General features: G+C 59.9%; 1 protein-coding gene across 2 annotated transcripts in view; it reads left to right on the forward strand.

Moving 5' to 3' along the window:
• Nucleotides 1-19188, forward strand: part of APBA2 (amyloid beta precursor protein binding family A member 2) — a 248017-nt gene extending 228829 nt beyond the window's left edge. The window contains exons 9-14 of one of the 2 annotated variants that reach the window (XM_057722046.1): nt 3337-3522; nt 7040-7219; nt 8016-8228; nt 10131-10250; nt 15071-15211; nt 18037-19188. In XM_057722046.1, the coding sequence (XP_057578029.1) occupies nt 3337-3522; nt 7040-7219; nt 8016-8228; nt 10131-10250; nt 15071-15211; nt 18037-18108 (912 nt within the window). In that variant the 3' untranslated portion in view covers nt 18109-19188. The remainder of the gene's footprint in view (nt 1-3336; nt 3523-7039; nt 7220-8015; nt 8229-10130; nt 10251-15070; nt 15212-18036) is intronic. The other variant, XM_057722047.1, reaches the window with a different exon arrangement.
• The last annotated feature ends 1707 nt before the right edge of the window (nt 19189-20895 follow it).

The raw sequence follows: 20895 nt of genomic DNA on the forward strand, positions 1-20895 counted from the left end.
TTTCTTTGCCTGCTCGTTCAAGGTCGGTCCTTAACACGCGTGAGCTTTCCATCCCACCAGCTGCAGCATCGTGGCCACGTCACGTGCAGCCACTGCCCAGACCAGTTCCTGGTGGCCGGTGTCCCCCTCCTGGGTACAGAGCAGTTTTGGCTGGCTGTCTGTGCCGGCTCTTTGCCCCACCATGCTCTTCCAGCAGCCCTGCTTTTTTCACATCAGTTCTTGGCCTCTCTCCAAGAGTCTTGGCCACATCACAGCCACCATGGACCTCCTGGCATCTTCTTCTCCCATGGGCCAGGGGCTCTGTTGCTATCAGGAGGGCATGGGGCTTCTCCACTTCCATCCTCCAGTGTCCCCTCCCCCACACACACACACCACCCACTGTTCTCTGCCCTCTGCAGAGAGCTGGCTGGGTCCCCAGGGTCACAGCTCCTGCCCTGGGGACCCCCTGGTGGCTGCTGGAGGTACCCATGGCTCCCCAGGTCTCTGTGGATGGGAATGTTCCAGAGCCAAAGAGCAGGGGACCTCAGAGTTTTCAGTCTGTGGGGCTGCCTCAGGGATGTGCTGCTGATGGCTCGGATCTGGTGTGGAGGAGGATGCTCCCTGATCTCCAGTGGGTCAGATGTCCTGGGGAAGCCAGAGGCTCCCTAGGGCTCAGGTTCATGACCATTGGGTCAGCCGAGCTGTGCCAGGGTAGGGGAAGGGCAGAGTGAGGACGGCATCCAGGACCACGAGGACAGGGCCCTCGACGGGCAGCATCTCGACGGGCAGCATCTTGCCGAAACTCCTGGGCTGGAGATGAGCTGGTCATGGTCCTTCTCATGGCTCCTCTGGTGGGCTTTGAGGTTCCGCTTTAAGAGTCCTTCCCCTCCTCTGGTCGAATCTCACCTCTGCTCGTCCGAGGTATTTAAAGAGCGTTTTCATTTCCCATTTCCCAGTAGAAAGCCCCTGTCGCTCTGTCCCATTGGGCTCTCCTCACTGTGACAGTTTGCGGTGTGGTGGGCTGCCCGGCATCTTGCTCTCTCTTTGTTCATGTCCTTCTCCTCCCCACGTTCCTGTGCATCCTCACAGCTGGGGCTCCCCACGTGGGGAGTCCTCATCCCTCAGGGCGAGGCCGCTCCCTCCTGGGTCTGCTTCCCACCAGCAGGGAGAGCCTGCTCCTCCCTCCGTGCCCAGCCACCTCCTCTGCAGAGCCTGCAGTGGGGAGTGAGGGCTGGGTCTCGTCCTGCATCTGCTTTGCAGGGAGCAGCTCTCCCGTGGGCTGGTAAGCAAAGCCCCACCATTGCTAGGGCCCCGTCCCCCTCAGATGAAGAGGCCTCGGGGAGAGAGAGAACTCGGGTGTTTGCACACACAGTTGGGAACTGGATCTGGTGGAATTGCTCTCTGTTCTCTTCCGTGATGGAAACGTCGGTGACTTTTCTTGCTGGAGAACAGTGGGTGCCTGGGGCATTGCTTGTGGTTTTCTTGACTGGGAGGTCGGGGCTGGTGGAAGAAGCAAAGGTGCCTGGCTCCCAAGGCGCACCCCCATCTCACTGGGCAGATGGGACACACCTGGCTACCTGTGCGCTCAGGGGAAAACGCTGGCTGCCCTGAGTAAGAGAGGCTGGGTTCCATTTGTACACACCCTGGAACCTTGGAGCTGGCCTTGGGGAGAGAGAAGGTCACACAGGGTTAGCTTGGTGGGGGGATGGCACTCCCTAAAGATGAACTAATCGAGCATTGGCCCCCAAGGGCTTCGGGGTCACTGAGAGTGAGGAGACCAAGAGCTGGGAAGGTGGGTCAGGAACGTTCCATGAGCCATGGTGTGGCCGCCTGGCCAAGGTGTCTGGGGTGGCCTGGCCAGTTGTGGGCACCGTGGATCGTTTGAGAGTTTGCTTCGAGGCCGCTGAGGATGAACTGGAAGAGAGTGGTGGCAGGAAATTGGTTTGACTATAAAATAAGAAACATTAGCAGAGGGGCTGGGAGGTGGGAACAGATGCAGAGACTGTGGGGACTCAAGTGACCAGTCAGGGCAGGAAGGGGATGCAGCCACTTGGTGGGTGGCCTTGTCTGCGAGGAAGGGGGCTCTGCCACTGACAGGTGCTCAGAGCTGGGGTGAGAAGTGTGTTTCCGATACCCGGGGGTGATTCAGGTGTTTCTGAAAGTGGCCAGAAATCAAGAGATGCCGAAGAGCTACCCCTGACGGTCCCCTTTCCAGTGTCCCTCCCTGGAAGGGCGCTCTCATGGCTATACCCCCTCTACAGCCTCGGCTAGAAGACACCGCGGCTCCAGGAAGGCAAGTGTGAAGAAGTGGCTTGTGTGAGGAAGACAGGGGCCACAGAGGTTGCAGAAATGCCTCTTTTCTTTTGTGGAAAGAGGACAAAAGCATAAAAGACCAGCTGATTAGTTTCTCAGAGCCTCTGTGTGCAGCCTTGTTAGGTGGGGGCCCTGGACACGATGCTCAGTGGGCCCATGGAGCGTGATGGGCCTGCCTGGGCCCAGGGGTGATGAAAGGCTGCAGAGACCCATCTGTCAGAGTCAGGCGAGCTGCCTCGGGGCCCTGCCCGGGCCCAGGCTGCTTGGGGTCCCTGGGACGAACTCCTGCCTGGGAAACACTGGCTCTGAAGCCTTCCTCCTCTGCTTGGCAGGAAGTCTGGGCCAAGCACCTGCCTTGCAGGGAGAGGACCCTTCACCACAGAGCTACAGATGGCCTCTAATTGGGTGGGGATGGGCCTCAGCTGCTGCCCTTCCGCCATAAGACCAGGAGCCCCACCCAGCGTCATGCCCCAAGAGCATCATTTTGGAAGCTTTGGGGCTAAGGTGAAGGCGTATCACCTTGACTGGGAATCACTGCCCTAAAACCTCTGTTCACTGGGGCAGTGGTTCTCTACTGGGGAGACTCTATCCCTCAGGGCACATCTGGCCACAGCTGAAGATCTTTGTGGTTGTCACAGCTTGGGACAGAGGCGATGCCACTGGCGTCTAGTGGGTGGAGGCCAGGGATGCTGCTAAACATGCTGCAGTACCCAAGATGGCCCCCACAATACAGGATGGTCCAGCTCCAGACAACAGAGATGCTGCTGGCGTCTAGTGGGTGGAGGCCAGGGATGCTGTTAAACATGCTGCAGTACCCAAGATGGCCCCCACAATACAGGATGGTCCAGCCCCAGACAACAGAGATGCTGCTGGCGTCTAGTGGGTGGAGGCCAGGGATGCTGCTAAACATCTTACAGGATGCCCCCTCATACAGGGTAGCCTAGCCCCAAACATCAGGAGTGTTGAGGCTGAGAACCCCCAAACTCAGGTGTATTTTAAGGCTTGTTCCCTGTAACGCGGGCCCTCATGTGCCTCTCCCGGCAGGAGACCATGATGGACCACGCCCTGCGTACCATCTCCTACATCGCGGACATCGGGAACATAGTGGTGCTGATGGCCAGGCGCCGCATGCCTCGCTCAGCCTCCCAGGACTGCATCGAGACCACCCCCGGGGCCCAGGAGGGGAAGAAGCAGTATAAGATGATCTGCCACGTGTTCGAGTCCGAGGACGTAAGTAAACGCACAGGTGCGAGGTTCCCCTCCCGACAGCCCAGGCCCCACGGGCTCCTCCGTGGTCCCGGGAAACCGCGTATAGAACGGGGGTCCTGTGCCCGTCGTGGATGCTTCCAATGGAGACAGTGATTTTTCTGACACTCTTTTAAGTTTGCAGAGATCGTGAACACAGCTCTGCTTAGGTTCACAAAATAAGTTTCTCAGGAGCTGTTTGCAAATGGACTCGTAGTTAAATATGCTGAGGAGCTCTTTGACAAGGCCCTTTAGTAAAACCTTGTTCTCCCCACATAAAGTAGCCCTTGACTGACTGTTCTGTTGAGGTGCACACCCCACATGCCAGGGCTGCACGTGGGGAGGCGCCTCTGCTTTTGCTCATGGCCATTTCAGGCCATAAGAAGTTGGAAAATCCAGTGAACCCTTGGACAACATGGGTTTGAACTTCAAGGGCCCACTTACCCATGGACCTTTGTCAGTAGCAGATGCTACAGCGCTGCATGATTTGCTTTGGTTGAATCTGCGGATCTGAACCGCGGACACAGAGGAACTGCGGGTGCAGAGGGTTGACGGTAAGTTAGACACGGATTGTTTTAGACCGTGCTGAGGGTCAGCGCCCCAATCCCCGTTCTGTTCACGAGTCAACTATAATTCTGACATTTAAAATACACAGACTCACTAAGAGACCATAAGCCCTTGACTCCTTCCTTGGATGGGATGAGAGTATTTTTCTGAGCCTGGAAGAGGGAGAAAGGGCCAGGGGAAGGGAGCTTCAGGGCCAGGAGGTAAGTAGGGTCTCTGGGCTTCTCTGCTCCAAAGCAGATCTGACTCAGGACCACTGAGCTGTCCTTGTGGCTGTTACTAGGACAGGATTTTAGAAAATTCTCTCTCCTCCATGGAGGCTCGGAAAGGGAATTGTCAGTCACCAAGGGAATTGAGGATGTGTCAGGGATCTGGAGCACTGGGGGAGTGTCCCAGTGTTTTCATGTTTGAATGCCGGGTGGGTGGAGGCAGTGATCTTTTTGCTAAGAAACTGAAGTCAACTCTAAGTGCTTTGAAGCAATGACGTCTTTATAGGAGAGGAAATTTACATAGAGACCCACTAGTGCACACACCTCCTCCTTTCACCATTATACAGATGTCTGTGGACACCTGCATGGGAATTTTTGTGTGGCTCTTGGCTCGAGGAGTCTCAGAGACCTGGCGTGGGGGGGGGATGTGATGGGCCCTGGCGAAGGGCCAATGTCATGGGTGGGTGAGGCAACAAGCAAGTGGCAGGGGGTGAACAGTCTGCAGGCGCGGGGAGCAGGAAGGCGCTCGAGGTGCCCGCCATGTCCTGGGCGCTTCTGTGGCCTGGGTTTCTCAGTTCCCTGGGAGAGAAGGCTGAGAGCAAAAGCGGGGGTGAGTGGGGCTCCAAGAGGTCCTTGAAGGTGTGAGGGAAGGATGGGCTGGGAGGGGCGATGGAGCAGCCACCCAGCGAGTTGGACCCTGATGGTGGCCCCACCAGGTGGGGTGAGTGAAGGATCTAAGGGTCCGGTGAGAATAGAGGGGGACACCTGGAGGAAATGGAAGGTGGCCCTGAGGACCCCAGTGGCCCTCTCAGAGTCTCTGTTCCCCCTCTGTAAAGTGGAGGCCAGTGCAGATGAGCAGTAGAGGTGAAAGTGCTGGGGGGCAGGGCAGCCTGCCCCCGCTTGCTTACCCACAGGAGGCCCCCCTCTGAGTGCCAGCCTGCAATGCCAGCCCCTCGGGGAGGCCCCCGTGGTGTTCCGCACCTTTCTGGGCTTACAGCCTTGGCTGTGACCTGGGGGCAGGGTGATCCCTCAGGACTGACCCAGCTCAGGTGGGAGGGATGCAGGGCTGACAGGGGATGGGAGACTGCAGTGGGAAGATGCCGAGGTTCCTGTAGTGCACCCCACAGGCATGTGGGTCCAGGCATGGACAGCCTCGCTGCCCCGCCCCCCCAGGAGCTCCCCCTGGGGTGCTGGGGGGCAGAGCTCAAAGGGGAGGCTTGGGGTAGAAGGCAGTGGGCGTGGGGGCGAAGCGATGTTGTCACACTCCCTTCCCAGCCAGGGGACCCCAGTCAGGTCGAGATGGACCCCGAGGCCTGGGGGCAGCTGGTATCTGCAAACCCGAGACCCCAGGGGGGCAGGGCAGGTCCAGGCCTCTGGGTGGCCCTCTGCCCTCTACCCTCCATCTTCCAACCAGCCTCCTCCTGGAGGCCCCAGTGGATCCTCAGCTTGGCCTGAGCCTCAGCCAGGCACCCTCCAGGGCTCCCTCCACCCAGCTCCGTAGGCATCTGGGCCAGTGGTGCCACCTGGTGGCCCCAGGGCTCTGCACCTGCCGCTGGTCCACCCTCCCAGCAGGCTGCCAAACTGCCAGACGCTGCTCCTGGGGAGTCAGGGCTTGGTCCTGGACCCGGGCTTCCCTCCTGCAGACCACTGGGGGCCCAGTTGGGGAAGGCCATCTGGTCTGGAATGGAAGGGCTCCGAGCTCTGCCTCTGTTATCCGGCCCAGTCCGCTTTTTCACAAAGGCTTATTGATTTGCAGCCCAAGCATCGTGCAGCATGTAAAGCAAGAATAGGTTTCAGGCCAAACCCCTCAATTCCATGTGCTTTGGGGTCCTGTTGACCCGAGGTTTGCCGAGGGTCCTGCTGCCCTCCCCCGGCCGCCTGGCTGCCAGTGTGCTCGACGCGTCCCGGGAGCTGGGTCCTGAGCCCTCGCCTCCCCCCATCCTTTATCTGCACACCAGCAGGTGGCGTGGAAGCCCTGGCAGTGACTGTTCAGAGTCCAGGCCTCCGCAGTGTCAGAGATTCAGTCCAGTCCATAGGAGGGGTCCCGTTGAAGCAGAAAGAAGTGATTTGCTCCTTGATTTGCCCTGTGCTGGTGTCCCCCAGGCCCCACCCTTCTCGTTGGCCTCAGCCCGGCACGTCCACACCCCCCGCCAGAGCTGCTGGGTGCACACCTTGCCCCTCCCCCCCCCCCAGCTAGACTGGGTCCTGTTGCTGTGGAGAAATAAATGTTGGGTGGATGACTGACAGTCTCTGATGCTCTGCAGAGGACGCACCTCCAGTCTGTGTTTGGAATAAGATGGGAGGGGGACTTCCTGGGCGGTCCAGTGGTTAGGGCTCTGTGCTTCCACTGCAGGGGGCATGGAACTAAGATGCCGCATGTGCCAAAATGAATGAATGAATGAATGAATGAATGAATAAATAATACACACTATTAAAAAAAAAAAGATGGGTGGAAAGAAAATACAGTATAGTCACCAGTGAAAGCAGGGAAACCATGATCATTCGCAGATAATTCATAATTCCCCCAGACTTTATTGGAAACTGTGCGTTATCTCAGGATGTCTGGGATTTAAAGGAGCTTGGGTGGGAGCAGGCAGGGCACCGGGCGGCAGAAGGGCTCCCCTCAGGGAGACCTGGACCACGTCCCTCTGTGGCTCCTCGGAGCCCAGGCAGGGGCCCCATCCAGGCCTGCGCGCCTGCCCATCTCCAGTGGGCACCCCTCCCCACAGGCCCAGCTCATCGCACAGTCCATCGGCCAGGCCTTCAGCGTGGCCTACCAGGAGTTCCTGCGGGCCAACGGCATCAATCCCGAGGACCTGAGCCAGAAGGAGTACAGCGACATCATCAACACCCAGGAGATGTACAACGACGACCTCATCCACTTCTCCAACTCGGAGAACTGCAAGGAGGTGGGCGCCCAGGGCCAGGGTGGGGACGAGCCTTCCTGGGGTGCGGCCCAGGTGGCCCTCTCTGTCCCGGCTTCACAGCGAGCACTATGTGGGAGAGGCGGTGCCGTTGTAGCAAAGAAGCTGCTCACTGTCAGCCTTAGGACCTTGACGATGTGCCTTTAATGCTGCAATTAGATGGGGGCTCACGGGAAGCACCTTGAAAATGGGGAACATGGGGCTCTGCCCAGGGCGCTGGGAAGCTGCCCGTAGTGGAGCCTTTGCAGGTTCCAGTGGGTTTGCTCAGGGGTCTCTAGAAAGTTCTCCTGAGACAGAGGAGTGAGTCCCTGGGATGTCCTGTACCCTGGCTGCTTGGGAATGAGTGAATGATCCTGGCTTGTTGCTGCATGAATGAATGCGTGACAGGCAGCTTTCTGTGAATGACCCTTGAGGCAGAGAGAAAATAGAAGGACTTTTCTAGACAAGAGCGGAGGCCGGGCGGTGTTTGTGTCTGGACCCTGAGGACGTCCCTCTGGCCTCTGTGGGTCTGGGAGGGTGAGGGGAGCAGGAGCCGGGACACTGGAGCCGAGCTTGGGGCTGCGGGGGTGTCTGTGCTCCCAGTTCCTGGGACAGTCGGGTGACCGGAGGGCTGGGGGGCCGGAGGTGGACGAAGCCAGGGGGACGGCGGGTGGGCCGAGAGGAGCCGGCCTCGGTTCCGAGGGCCCGGGTCAGGCTGGTCCTTCCGGGCGTGCTGGGCAGAGGCCTGGCGCCCACTCCCTGTCTTGGGTGGGCCCTTCTCACTCTACCAATTTCCTTGCAGCTGCAGCTGGAGAAGCACAAGGGCGAGATCCTGGGAGTGGTGGTGGTGGAGTCAGGCTGGGGCTCCATCCTGCCCACCGTGATCTTGGCCAACATGATGAACGGAGGCCCCGCCGCGCGCTCGGGGAAGCTGAGCATCGGCGACCAAATCATGTCCATTAACGGCACCAGCCTGGTGGGTCTGCCGCTCGCCACCTGCCAGGGCATCATCAAGGTGAGTGCGGGCCCCGCCTCACTTTACCGTAGTCCGCACCGGCCCACGAGGAGGCCGGGCCCAGAGAGACGCACCAGTGGCTTTGAACCCAGGACTGTACGTGTCCCTGACGTCAGAGGGGGACCTGGGCCGCCCCCTCGTGGGGGCTGTGGGGGAGGGGACGTCTGCTCTCACTTAGCCACGTCCTGAACCACGGTGGCCCCAGGCAAGGGCTGAGGACCTGCAGATGTTGGGCGACCAGCTCGTCCTGGTTTGCCTGGGACTTTTCACTGACAGTCTCACCTGCTGGGCAAATAGGGAGGTTGTTTCCCCTGCCCAGATCTGAGCTGGGAGGCCACTCTCTCCGTCTGACCCGTGAGCCTGCAGCTTCCGGAGGTACAGACCCTCCCTGGAGAGGGTCACGCAGCGGGGACACAGACAGGTGGGCTGGGGGCCTCCACACCTGGCCGCTGCAGGTCTGTGAGAGCCCCTTGGGCGGGAGGCTCGGGCAACCATCCCCAGGGTCCAGACAGTGGCTTTGCCTCTGGGGGGCTGTCCTGCAGCTCGTTCCCTCCACCCTGCTGTGGCCTCAGGGCTGGAGGATGGACCTCCATCCTCTCTTTTTTTTTTTTTTAAACAAATGGTTTCTTTTTTTCTTTTTTAATTTTATTTATTTATTTTATTGGCTGTGTTGGGTCTTTTTTGCTGTGCGCGGGCTTTCTTTAGTTGTGGCGAGTGGGGGCTACTGTTCATTGTGGTGCGTGGGCTCCTCATTGCGGTGGCTTCTCTTGTTGCGGAGCACCGGCTCTAGGCGCGTGGGCTTCAGTAGTTGCAGCACGTGGGCTCAATAGTTGTGGCTCACGGGCTCTAAAGCGCAGGCTCAATAGTTGTGGCACACGGGCTTAGCTGCTCCGTGGCATGTGGGATATTCCTGGGGCAGGGATCGAACCCGTGTCCCCTGCATTGGCAGGCAGATTCTTAACCACTGTGCCACCTAGGAAGCCCTCCATCCTCTCTTGTCACTCACAGATGAAGGCCCCGTGAGTGGGCTTCTGGATCTGGGGACCCAGTGGGTGCCATGTAGCTAGACAGACAGACAGACACGGAAGAGGCCTCCATCAGAGGTTCCAGAGGCTTGGCCGGCCAGGACCCTCGCTCTGAGGGCTGCAGCTCCCAGGGCAGTTCCTCACCTGGGCTCTGATGGGGCTGTGTGCATGTGTGTGTGTGTGTGTGTGTGTGTGTGTGTGTGTGTGTGCACGAGGAAGGAGCTCCCTGCAGCTGCAGCCATATTCAGGCTGGGCCCCTTTCCCTCCCCCACCCCCACCCAACCCAGGACCATGGCCTCGGCATCCACTGTCCTCTGGGGCCCCGAGGTCACCCTTGATCTGTCTCGGCACAGACATCCGAGCCTCCCGATGGCAGATTTCTGCTGTGCCGGCCACACCCTGTCCTCGCCCCACCCCCAGCACGAGAGTCCATCACTAGAGGATGCTTTGTTTTGAGGGAGGTGCCCCCACTGTCTTTCCAAACAGGAAGTCCTCCTGCCCTCAGCGTGGTGAGGGCCCCTCCTGTGAACTGCTGAGGGTGACCTGGTGCCAGACTTTTGGTTGTGCACAGGGGCACTTGGAGCCTGGCGTCTGGCCCCAGGGGGCATCTTGTTTTTGCCAAGGTCAGTGGGCACACCAGAATGCAGGGGACCATGGCACACACTGCCAGCTGGGATGCCCGGCACCCCTGCACCCAGTCAGGGTGATGCCTGCATCCACACACCGGGGGACACCGGGGCCAAGAGGGGCTGCCCGGGCTCAGTCCCCCTGTGCCCGGGGCTCTGCCCTGCGGCCGGCTCACCCTCAGCCTGGGCCCGTGAGGGAGTCCTCCCAGCGGCATCTAAGACCCACTGGGCCTCCCGTTCCTGCTCTGCAGGGTCTGAAGAACCAGACACAGGTGAAGCTCAACATTGTCAGCTGCCCGCCGGTCACCACCGTCCTCATCAAGCGGCCGGACCTCAAGTACCAGCTGGGCTTCAGCGTGCAGAATGGCATCGTGAGTCTGCTGGGCCCTTGGCCGCCTCCGCGATGCATGTGTACAGCCTGGTGCGGGGAGCTGGGGGTGGGGGCAGCTCTCCATACCCCCCACCCCAGAACCGCTCCTGTCTGATGGGGCAGGTCCCATCCAGTGAGCACGGCTGCCAGCAGCCAGGCAAGGCCAGGCAGATGGGCCCGCGTGTGCTCGTGGAATGGGTCCTTCCAAGCCTGGTGGTGGCTGTTCTCTGCAGACCCCTGCTCTGGAGTGGAGGCGGGACCCTCCCACCCCTGTAGTCGGGACACGCAGCCAGTGGCAGCTTCAGACGCGCTGTGTGCAAGACATCCACTCACTCATTCATTCCTGCATTCGCCCATTCACCCACCCATTCAGAGCCTTGTGTGAGGTGCCCGCGCTGGGTCAGACACGGCCCCAGGCACCGGAGGCAGGAGGGCCTCCAGGAGGAGATGATGCTGGGCTTGAATGAGTGCTGGTCTGGCCAAAAGTCTGTGCCTGTTCCTCAGGCCGGAGTTCTTCCATCCCGAGTCCCGCCTTCGACCTGTGTGAGCTCTGTTCCCTGGGTTGTTCCTCCTGCAAAGGTCCCAGTGGGCAGGGATGTGGGCACAGACAGAGGACAGAAGAGGAAAGGCCAGTCATGTCCGGATTGCTTAAGCCAGCCCAGAGTGTTAAGAAGCCAAGGAAGAGACTGTGCGGTGGGTGGGAGTGGTATCAGGTGGGGGCGGGGGGAGATGTGTGTATCCCCCCCCATGGTCACAGAGGGAACATAACGGGAGAACGTTCTAGAAAGAGAACTGCAAATGAGACAGAATTTCCCCCATCACTACCTGGTGCAGGAGTGTGGAGAAGTACACGGGGCTGGGGAATCACAGGACATCTCTGTCCCCTCTGGGTTAGAGCGCACTTGCTGCTGAAACAGATGTTCCCCAGATCTGAGCAGATTTCTCATTTGGGTCACAGTCCAGTGTGGGAGGGGGCTTCGAGCCACAGGGATGCTCAGGGGCCCAGGCTCGCCCGCCCCAGGGGACTCTGTATCTGACTGGCAGCTGCGAGGAGATGGGGGCGTAGACGTGGCTCTTGCCGTTTCTCTTCACATCCATCTGGCCAGACAGGGCTCAGTCACACACCCCACAAACACGGAGCTGGCCGGGAAGGTGGTCCAGCTGGTGCCCAAGACGAAGAGGCGAAAGGTGTGGGTTCATCTGAAGCTGGTGTCACCCGTATCTTCCCAGCTGTGTGACGCTTTGCAAGTCACTGAAGCTCTCTGGGCAGACTGAGAAAATCCATCAAGTACACAGAGACATCAAAGGAGGGCCCCTGGGCCAAGATTCTGCAGAGAAGAAAGGGCCCTTGGCACCAGTACCCAATCACGAGAGCCCAGCCAGGCCGTCTGCATCCCTTCAGGACTTCTTTCCAGGACATGGCATCTGCCCCAGGAGCTGGCCCGTTGGTGGTCCAGCTGGCCCTGCCCTGCCCGGCCGCTCTGCACACACATGTGTCCTGGGCCGTGCAGGAGGTCACCCAGGGGCCCTGCCTGCAGCAGCTGTGAGTGGCGTGGGGTTTGGCCTCTACCCCAGGCCTGGGCAGTGGCTGGGTGGGCCTTAGACCTGCCCCTGACACCTTTAGCCACCATGCAGGACCTCCCTTTCTGGGGTGAGGGCAGGAGGGTGACGGGGAGGACTGTCAGCGACTGGCAGCCCCGGAGGAGCCCTTCCTATGTGACCTGAGGGCTGCCCCTGTCCTGCTAGGCAGCCTTGTGGGGCCCAAGCTCTCCCTCCTTCCTACGTGGCCCCCGGGAGCTCGCCGTGTAGGTGGGCCTGGCTCACGGTCTTCCTCTGTAAGAGGCAGCCCCTGTCCCTCTGCGAGCCCTTCAGGGGGACGGTGTGATGCATCAGGGCCAGCTTTTCCCTCGAGGCCAGGCTCCTGGGGAGTGGCCAAGCGGCTCTGCCTGTTTTGGGGGCCTGATGCACCCCACCCCCTGCCTGCAAACACCCCTCCCTCCCGCCAGCTCATTTTTTAAAATATTTATTTATTTGGCTGCATCGGGTCTTCCTTGCAACACGTGGGATCTTTCGTTGTGGTGAGCGGGCTCTCTAGTTGTGGTATGCAGACTCAATAGTTGTGGCACACGGGCTCAGTTGCCTCGCGGCATGTGGGATCTTAGTTCCCCGACCAGGGATCGAGCTCATGTCCCCTGCATTGGAAGGCGTATTCCTAACCACTGGACCACCAGGGAAGTCCCCCACCAGCTCATTTTAATCCTCACTATAGCCCAAGGAGGAGCACGGGGACAAGTCAGGAAGCTGGGGCACAGAGAGGTTTAGTAACTTGTCCCAGGTCACACAGCTCGGGAGGCTGTGGGGACTGCAGTGGGGAAGAGAGAGAAAGAGACACAAGGAAGGGGGTGACTCTGCCTGGAGTTTTGTGGGCACTAAATTCAGGCCAGCAGGAGGGGAAGGGGAGGCGGTGGAGAGGACAGGTGTGGGGCAGCCTGAGCGCGGCCCTGAGCCTTCCCTCTTGGAAGGGAGGCTAGCAAAGGGATGCATCCCTGGGGATGTGCAGGAGGGGTCTCTGCAGCAGTGGGGAGGTTGGTGCGAGTGGCTGGGAGGCTGAGCCCAGGGAGGAGGGAAGGGGCGTCCCAGAAGGTTTGGGGGTGTGGGGTTCAGGGTCACAGCAGATCTGGGGCCTGGAGCTGGGGAAATATTACCCCCGATTCTGAAGGCAGTGTTGCCAGGCCACCCTTCCCAGGTCACAGGTGCGCACACAGGTGTCCTGGTGCCGCCTGCTGCTTGGTGAGTCTGCGGCTGGTCCAGGGCCCGAGTCCCACAGTGTGTGTGCTTGGGGCCAGCGCTGTGGACAAGGAGTAGGGTGCCCCCAGTGTCACCCCCCACCAGCTGGCATCCTGCCTCTGTGAATGGGAGTGTGTGTGCTCGGGGCGGGGGCGGGTTAGGGGCTGGGAAGCAGGGGTAATTGTGGCTCCCGGGGGCTTCCTCGCCCTGAGAGCACCCTGAGGCTGTGGCTGGAGAGCAGGTGGCAGGATGCCTGGCCGGAGGTGGCGTTTGTCAGCCCCAATGCAGACCCGCTGCCGTGTTCCGCCTGATGCTTCTAGAAACGTTGCCTGTGGCAGTAGCCCGCTTGAATGTCCGGGGTGAGCGGTTAGGTGACGGATGTCCCAGCGCTGGGGCGTCAGGTACAGCCGAGTGCTGTCAGGTGAGAGGTGAAGGGGAGGGGCCCTCTGCACGGCTGTCAGTGTGCGCACGAGGGTGTGTGTCTGCACCTGGGTGCCTGTGTTTGGGGGCTGCAGCCTGAGCGCTGGCCCCGCGGGTCTCTGTGTATCTTGTCATTTCTCCAGAGCAAGAGGCCCCGTTGGCTGAGAAGCTGGATTACCTTGTGGGATCTGCCCCTCTCACCCCTTTTCTTTAGGCCCCGACTCTCTCCTACGATGTCTACTTTTTCTATTTTTGCTTTTTAAAATTGTGGTAAAATACCATTAACGCAAAATTTACCACCTCAGCCATTTTCCAGAGTACAGGTCAGCAGCAGTAAGTACACGGACATTTTCATACAGCCAATCTCGAGAACTGTTTCCATCAGCAAAACAAACTCTGCTCCCATGAGCTCTGGCTCCCCCTCCCCCCCGCCCCCAGCTCCTGGTGACCAGCAGGCTACTTCCTGTCCCTGTGACTCTGAATATAACATACTTAGGTACCTTATGTAAGTAGAATCATGCAGTTTTTGTCCATTTGTGACTGGCCTACTTCACTCAGTAAAATGTCCTCGAGGTTCACCCACGTTGTAGCGTGTAGCAGGATTTCCTTCCTTTTTAAGGCTGAATCGTGTTCCATTGTGTGGAATCGCCACATTTTGGTTGACTGATGGACTCTTAGGTTGCTTGTCTTGGTTACTGTGAACTGAGCTGCCGTGAACATGGGTGTGCAGGACGTCTGGTTCTCCAGTCGTTTTAGTTCCATTCTTCCAAGAGTTGTAGGCTCCCTGGGGCGTCTGTCTGAGATGTCAGTGCATATGTCCATCGGGTCTAGGAACCTAGAAAGGTCACCTGCCAGCCAGCTCTTTGTGCAGACCTGGGGCTGCTCTCAGGAAGTCTCGGCCGCAGGGACGCTTGTCTGACCCGGGCCTGCCTCTGCCCTTGTGCTGGGGGTGGACCCGTCACCCCAACCCTGCAAGCAGCTCGTGGCGGGAGGCCTGGGGCCCTGCCTGCTCGCTCCCGCCCCTGCCCCTCCTGCTGCGGTGCTTTATCCTGCCCCTCCTGTGGCTCCCCAGGGCCCCCTGGGAGCCGCCGGGTGCAGCTGGGCCCCTGCTCCCTGTGGGCCCCAGGGCTGCTCTCCCTCCCCGCTATCTGCACGCTCCCCACCTTCCGATACCCGGTCTTAAGTGGGTCACACCCATGGGGCCTGCATCCTTGCTTTCCACGTGTCAGCTCCTGAAATCACCACCTCCCCGTGACGGGGGAGCAGTGATTGTCTTCACTGGAAAGAGGAGCAGAGTGGCTGCTGGAGAATCTTCCAGAATGGGCTTTACCTGTGCACCTGCCCGCCGGACCCCCACATGCCCAACCCAGGAACAGAGGCCCCGGGCGGCTGGGGGGGGGGAGGGGAATGGGTCTCCCACAGCCATTTTCAAACACGTTCCAAATCATTAACCTTCCATTTGGTGAGTCTGTGGTCAGCACGTGTCCTGGAGGCGTCATCCTCGTGGGGTAGTTCTCCTCCCTGCCTCTGGGGGCGTGAGGAGCCTGGCGGGCGTGGCAGGAACCCCGTGCTAACCTGACACCCCCCCCCCCCCCCCCCCCCCCCGTTGCCTAGATCTGCAGCCTCATGCGCGGGGGCATTGCGGAGCGGGGCGGCGTCCGCGTGGGCCACCGCATCATCGAGATCAACGGGCAGAGCGTGGTGGCCACGGCCCACGAGAAGATCGTCCAGGCGCTGTCCAACTCGGTGGGAGAGGTGAGAGGTCACTGCCTAAAGCCAGAACCTGGCTCTCGTGGCCCAGACGTCTCCGTGACTGACATCTAATCCCTGAGAGTGTGTACGGGGTGCTGGGGAAGCCATGGGCCCCCCGGAGCAAAGCCCCCTTCGTGGGTGAGCCCGTTCCTATGGGGACTTGGGCACGTTCCTGCTGGCTGGCGTGATCCCCGCTGGAACTCCATGAGTCCCCTCCAGGGGCCACATCCGCTGAGCCAGGCCGTGTCTCCCACGGGGGAGCCTGTGGCCGGCGGGGTTCTGCATCCCCTCCTCGCTCTGTTTCACTGTGCGGCCATCAGGGTTGGGGGGTTGGGGGGACAAGCAGGCCAGCCCTGCTGCACTGCCCTCCCCTGCTCTGCTGGCTTTACCCCGCCTCCTCTTCTGCTTCTTTCTGGCATTAGTGCGATGCTGACATGAGGATGGACGGCGGTACGGGTTGGGAGGCAGCTCAGGAGGGAGCGGGGTACCTTAGAGATGTAAGATGCTGGGGTGGGGTACCAGCCCAGTGCTGGGAAGGAGGCCTCCCCAGTGTGGGGCTGCGTGTGTGTAGGGGCTGTGTGAAGTGGGGAGTCAGGGTGAACGGGCAAGGGTCTCCCTGGGAGAAGCCTGGGCGACAGCAGCACAGAAGCGGCAGATGGAGACAGAGCTGAGAGGCAGGTGCCACAGGGGTTGGCTGTGAAGGTAGGTGCAGGGCGGGGAGTTTAGGTTTGACTCTGAGCTTGGGGAGCCGCAGGGGCAGAGGCTTGGGCTCTGGGGCAGTGTGGGGGGAGGGCATGGCTTCCTCTTTGCAGCCTGGGGAGGATGGAGGGGGTGCTGTCTCCTGAGGGGCCTTCAGATCACGTCCAGTCAGGACACCTTTCCTGAGGCCACGTTGACCCACTCAGTGTTTTGTGAAAGTTCCAGGGCTGGGGGAGGAGGCTCGTTTCCCTGCATGGGTGATGGCAGATGGCAGCTCTCAGGAAGGAGGGGCCGGGAAGGCACCATTAGCTTCTTCTTACAAATGGCTTCAAAGAAATGAAAATCCAGTTTTCCTAAGTAGACGCTTTGAATCGGCCGTCTCACAGGGGCCATCGGCCTCACACCTACCAGGGAGTCAGTCGGGTGGGGGAGCCAGGCTGGGAGCGGGAGAGAGGCTTCCGACTCCCCCGACCCGAGATGAATGGATATCAGGGAGGCTGGACCCCAGGCCGGGGTGTGGGAAGCCCTTCAGCCTGGGTGGATCTCACAGCCGACTGGCTGGTCCTGGGAGATGAATGTGTGTCTCTGTCTGCGTTTCTCATCCTCCCTGAGCACGTTTGGAAAATGAGTCACCGATCAACTAGACCTGGTATTTTGCTGGGTCTTGGGGGTGGGCTTCAGATTGAGGAATTACAGAGAATGAATCTTCTGATGGGAAAAGCCATCACAGGCTGATGAAAGTGAGCATCTAAAGGGGTCAAACAGATCCCAGGGTTGGGGGCCAGCGGGAGCCTGTGTGACGAGAGAACGTATCGGCCAGATTGGCTCGTCTGGGTTGGTCGGACGAGGCCAGAGAGCTGCTTGCCCGAGGAAGGGCAGGCCTGGGGGGTGGCTGCACCTCCGGCCACCTCTCCCTGGGCCCCGGAGGTCTGCCAGCTTGCCCCCTAGGGCCGCGGTCACCCACAGGGGCCTGAGCACGGCCGGGTCCCGGGCTGGCCTGGGGTGCAGAGTGCTGGACGGAAGCAGAAGCGGAGCGCGGGGCCCTGGCAGGATCTGGGCTGTGCACTCCCCACGGGCGGCCTCCCCGGGCAGCCGTCTCTGTGCCTTGCTGGTGTACCCGGCCTCTTGGCGCCAGGAACTGAGGCCAGTCCTCAAAGGCTCATTTGCGAACTGATCCCCAGAGGCTGGGGGACCCCAGGCCCCCACCCCCAGCACATGCGCTCTGTGTGTGAGCCTCTGGTTCTCCTGGCCGAGGCAGCGCTCAACCCTGGCAGTTTCTAAGGAGGCCTGGACACCCCAGTCTGCCCTCGGCTCAGTGGGCAAACTGTGGTCACAGTCAAAAGTCCAACTTTTCACGCCCCTGGTGTCCGCTTGAGCCCTTGACCTCGTGTAAAGGACTCTAAAAACCTGGACAGGGGAGCCCAGGTCACAGTCTGCACAGTCAGGAAATGCTTTCTAAGTCCCCACTGGGGGCAGTGACCACGGCGTCGACTTAGAAAAATGCACAGCGTGAGAGCTGTGAGTCACGTTTTCTTTGGGGCAAAATGAGGACTGCAGCCCGGGAGACAGCAGACCAGATAGCTCTGAGAAACTGCTCCGAAGTGGCAGGGGGGAAGGTCAGTATATGTGTGATTTTGGTGAAGGGGGAGTACATGTCATCGAGCACATATCTTTTACAAAAGGTCTCATGAGGGTTACTGCTTGTCACGAAGAGCAGATGTCACCATGAGGGATTTTAGTGCTTTTCTAGATATGCGGAGATACAAGAATTGGGCTCATAAAATATTGGCTCCTGAAAACATCTAACAGCTGAAGACCTGTCCTGCCAGGTTTTCCCAGAGCCCGGCGTGCCTCATCCCCGATCTCCTCCTGAACTCCTTTCCGGGGGCGTTGAAAGTCAGCAGCTGCAGCGGCACATGGTTTAATCCTTGTAGAGGTAGACGGCGCGTGCCAGAGGCGAGTGCCAATTGCGGCTGACAGTGGGCGGGTCATCCCTCCTTCCGTCTGGACGCTGGTGCTTCACGCAGGACACGCTCAGGGGCCTTGGCCTCACTGGCCTCGCATGGCGGGAGGGGGAGGGGCAGGCGGAGGCGGGGAGGGCCAGCTCAGCCCCTCTCTCTCGTCGGCAGATCCACATGAAGACCATGCCTGCTGCCATGTTCAGGCTCCTCACAGGCCAGGAGACCCCGCTGTACATCTAGGCCGCCCGCCTACACCCCGAGGAGCGGACGTCGGACCCGGGACCCAACCCCTGACCCCACAGCCCACCGAGGACACTGGCTCCCCTGAAGGGCATGCCCTCACCACCCACTTTTTTTTTTTTTTTTTGGACAAAAAGGGGTATGTCTTTATCCAAGGAGAGTCACAGGAACCAGTCTTTGTAGGACAGTCAAGTATTTTGCCGCATTCTGAATTTTCTCATTGCGACGGACGAGGGTTTGTCTGTACGTCCGTGTGGTGTGGAGCCGTGCAGGACAGATGTGGGTGCCCCCGGATGCGGCTGTGCAGGGAGACCCTCGAGGCAGCAGTGGCGGCCCCCACCCTCGTCTGGAGCTCGGGGTCCTGTGGGGAGGGCACCCGACGGCCGGGCGGGGGCAGCCAGCTCTCAGGATGTGACTGGTCACTGAAGTCGGGGGACACGGGATTGTATTTCCCAAGAAAGGAGACAGCCCTTTATTAAGGGGGTGTTAAATAAAGGGTCATGTCCACAACCTCAAAACTCCATACTTACGTGGACAATATCACCGTTTTGGCTTTTATTTGAGAACAAGTGGCTCTTCAGACGTTAGGATTTTCCGACAACCCGTGACCACACCTGCTGCCCCTGCTCGCCTGTCCGCTGGTCCCTGGATGCCCCCCGGGCAGCCTCCCCCTGGGGCCAGGCACCTCGTTACAATCTCTGTCTACACACACACACACACACACACACACATCCACACGCGAGCTCCCCCCCTTGGAAACCGGACCCTCCCTGGACACCTGGACACCTGCCGTCCCTGGGGGCCTGCACGTCCAGGCGCCGTCGCCGTGAGCAGTGTTCCAGTGTGTGTAGGTCAAGTGCAGCGTAGTCTAGATCCGCCCCGCAGAGCTCAGTGTCCATGATGTCATTTTGTCTGGAAGTCTCTCTCTTTGGCCCAGGCCTTGAAGAATACACTGTGACTTAAGAAGCCTTACCACGCAGTAACTAAGCTCTAGGACCACTGGACGAGGGTGACCTGTGTGTTGCATGCTGCCGACCTTGGGAAGACTCGCTAATACCACTAATAAACCTGAGGTCATGATGGAAAGCTGTCCGTGTGGCTGGTTTGTTTCCTCCAGTTCTGGGAGCGGGCCTCCCTGCCAGGTATTGGGGCTCCGGGCACCGTCCCCGCAGGAGACAGGCTCCCGACTAATTGGATAAGGGGAGCAGGAGGCCCGGGGGGCTTCTTCTGGTTCAGATCGGAATCGTGTGCGTGCACAGAGCAGAAAGCTGGCCCACGCATAGCCCGGCTCCTTTCCTGGGGCCGCTCTGCAGCCTGTCTTGCATGACAGCAGGACTGGGCTGTGCTCCCGTCACTGACTGCCCTCCGTGGTCGCCATTCTGGTCCTGGTGTCCCCTGGCATGGGGAGGCAGGGAGAGCGTGGGCTTTGGTCAGAAGCCCATGGTAGCTGGGGCCTGTGGGCAAGTGGGGCCCCTTCTCTGGCCGGGATCCTAGCTCCATGCTGTGAGCCACTAGCCAGGGTGGCCCATACCCTGAGGTGAATGCTGGAGGGACGGGGCCTCGGTTCAGGGGATGCCCAGGGGTACGGCCCTGCAGCGCCAAGGGTGAGGCAGGTGAATGGGCTCCAGCGAGGAATTCTGTGCCTAGCAAACGAGGGGGGGGGGGGGCAGGTGTCCTGTCACGTGATACATATTAACAAAATCCCCAAATTAAAGAGAGCTTTAAACCAGGGGCCTGCATTCCTCCCCAAAGCAGGGACATGTACCAGAGAGGAACAGCTGTGGGCCGGCATGTATCCGGCCGCCTGCCCGCTCCCCGTCATGCCCCCAGGGCCTGACCCGCTCCAGAGGACGGTAGGAAACACAGTTGGGTTCCAGGAGTCGGTCACGCTCCCTGGCCAGCCACCCAGCCTGGGCCCTTGCTTGAGACCTGCGCATGGCTCTCAGCGTCTGTCTGTCCCAATCAGACCTCAGAGACACAGAGGCAAGAAATAGTTTTTATTAAAACACTGATCATTATGAAAACACCTTGAGGTACATTAAATAAATACAACCTGCCAGTTGTACAAACAGGCTTGAAAACAATTTCCTATAAATTCTGCCTTAATAGCAGCATCTGTGGATCAGTACAGCCGAGGGGTAGGGAAACATCCATTTGAAATAAGCTTTCTTTCACGTGGTTTGTTACAAGCATTGAATTTGTATCATTGGCACCAGCTGAAGGAGCCCTTAAGTCCTTGCGAAGGATAAGTGCCCCCATTTGCCAGAGTCGGGGTCCAGAGCGCCTTCACCCCAGCATCCCTGCGGTCCCCCAGAGGGGGTCCGATGGCAGGGTCTACACAGGCCCTGGCCCTGTGCCGAGCCGGCCCTCTTTGGGGCAGGGGGTGTCCTGGGCCCTGTCTTCCAGCACAGCCTGTGGGGACCTGCCTGCTGACGTGTTAGTGAGAGTGGGCAGAACAGGCCTTAGCGGCAGAGGGGGCACCAGCGACGGAAGGAAACCAGCTTTCCCCTTGGCCACGCGCTGCACGGCCTGGGGCTCGGGGCATTCGATGCCGGGGCTGAAGGTTCCCAGGCACCACCGAGCAGAGTGGGGTTGAAGATACCAGGGATGGGGAGTTGGGCTGCGGTCCATTGCCAGGCACCTCTCTTCCCAGGACCTTTCCTGGGAGCCAGGGGCCTGGGCCTTGCAGAAGCCAATGTGGGCCCCCAGAAGGTGCCAGCCCAGTAGTGTAGAACTGGGTACAGTGTGCTCAGCTGCAAGATAGAGCTGCTGTAAGAACACACACAA

The sequence above is a fragment of the Hippopotamus amphibius genome, chromosome 2 (genome assembly GCF_030028045.1).
Source record: "Hippopotamus amphibius kiboko isolate mHipAmp2 chromosome 2, mHipAmp2.hap2, whole genome shotgun sequence".
Classification (NCBI taxonomy): Eukaryota; Metazoa; Chordata; class Mammalia; order Artiodactyla; family Hippopotamidae; genus Hippopotamus; species Hippopotamus amphibius.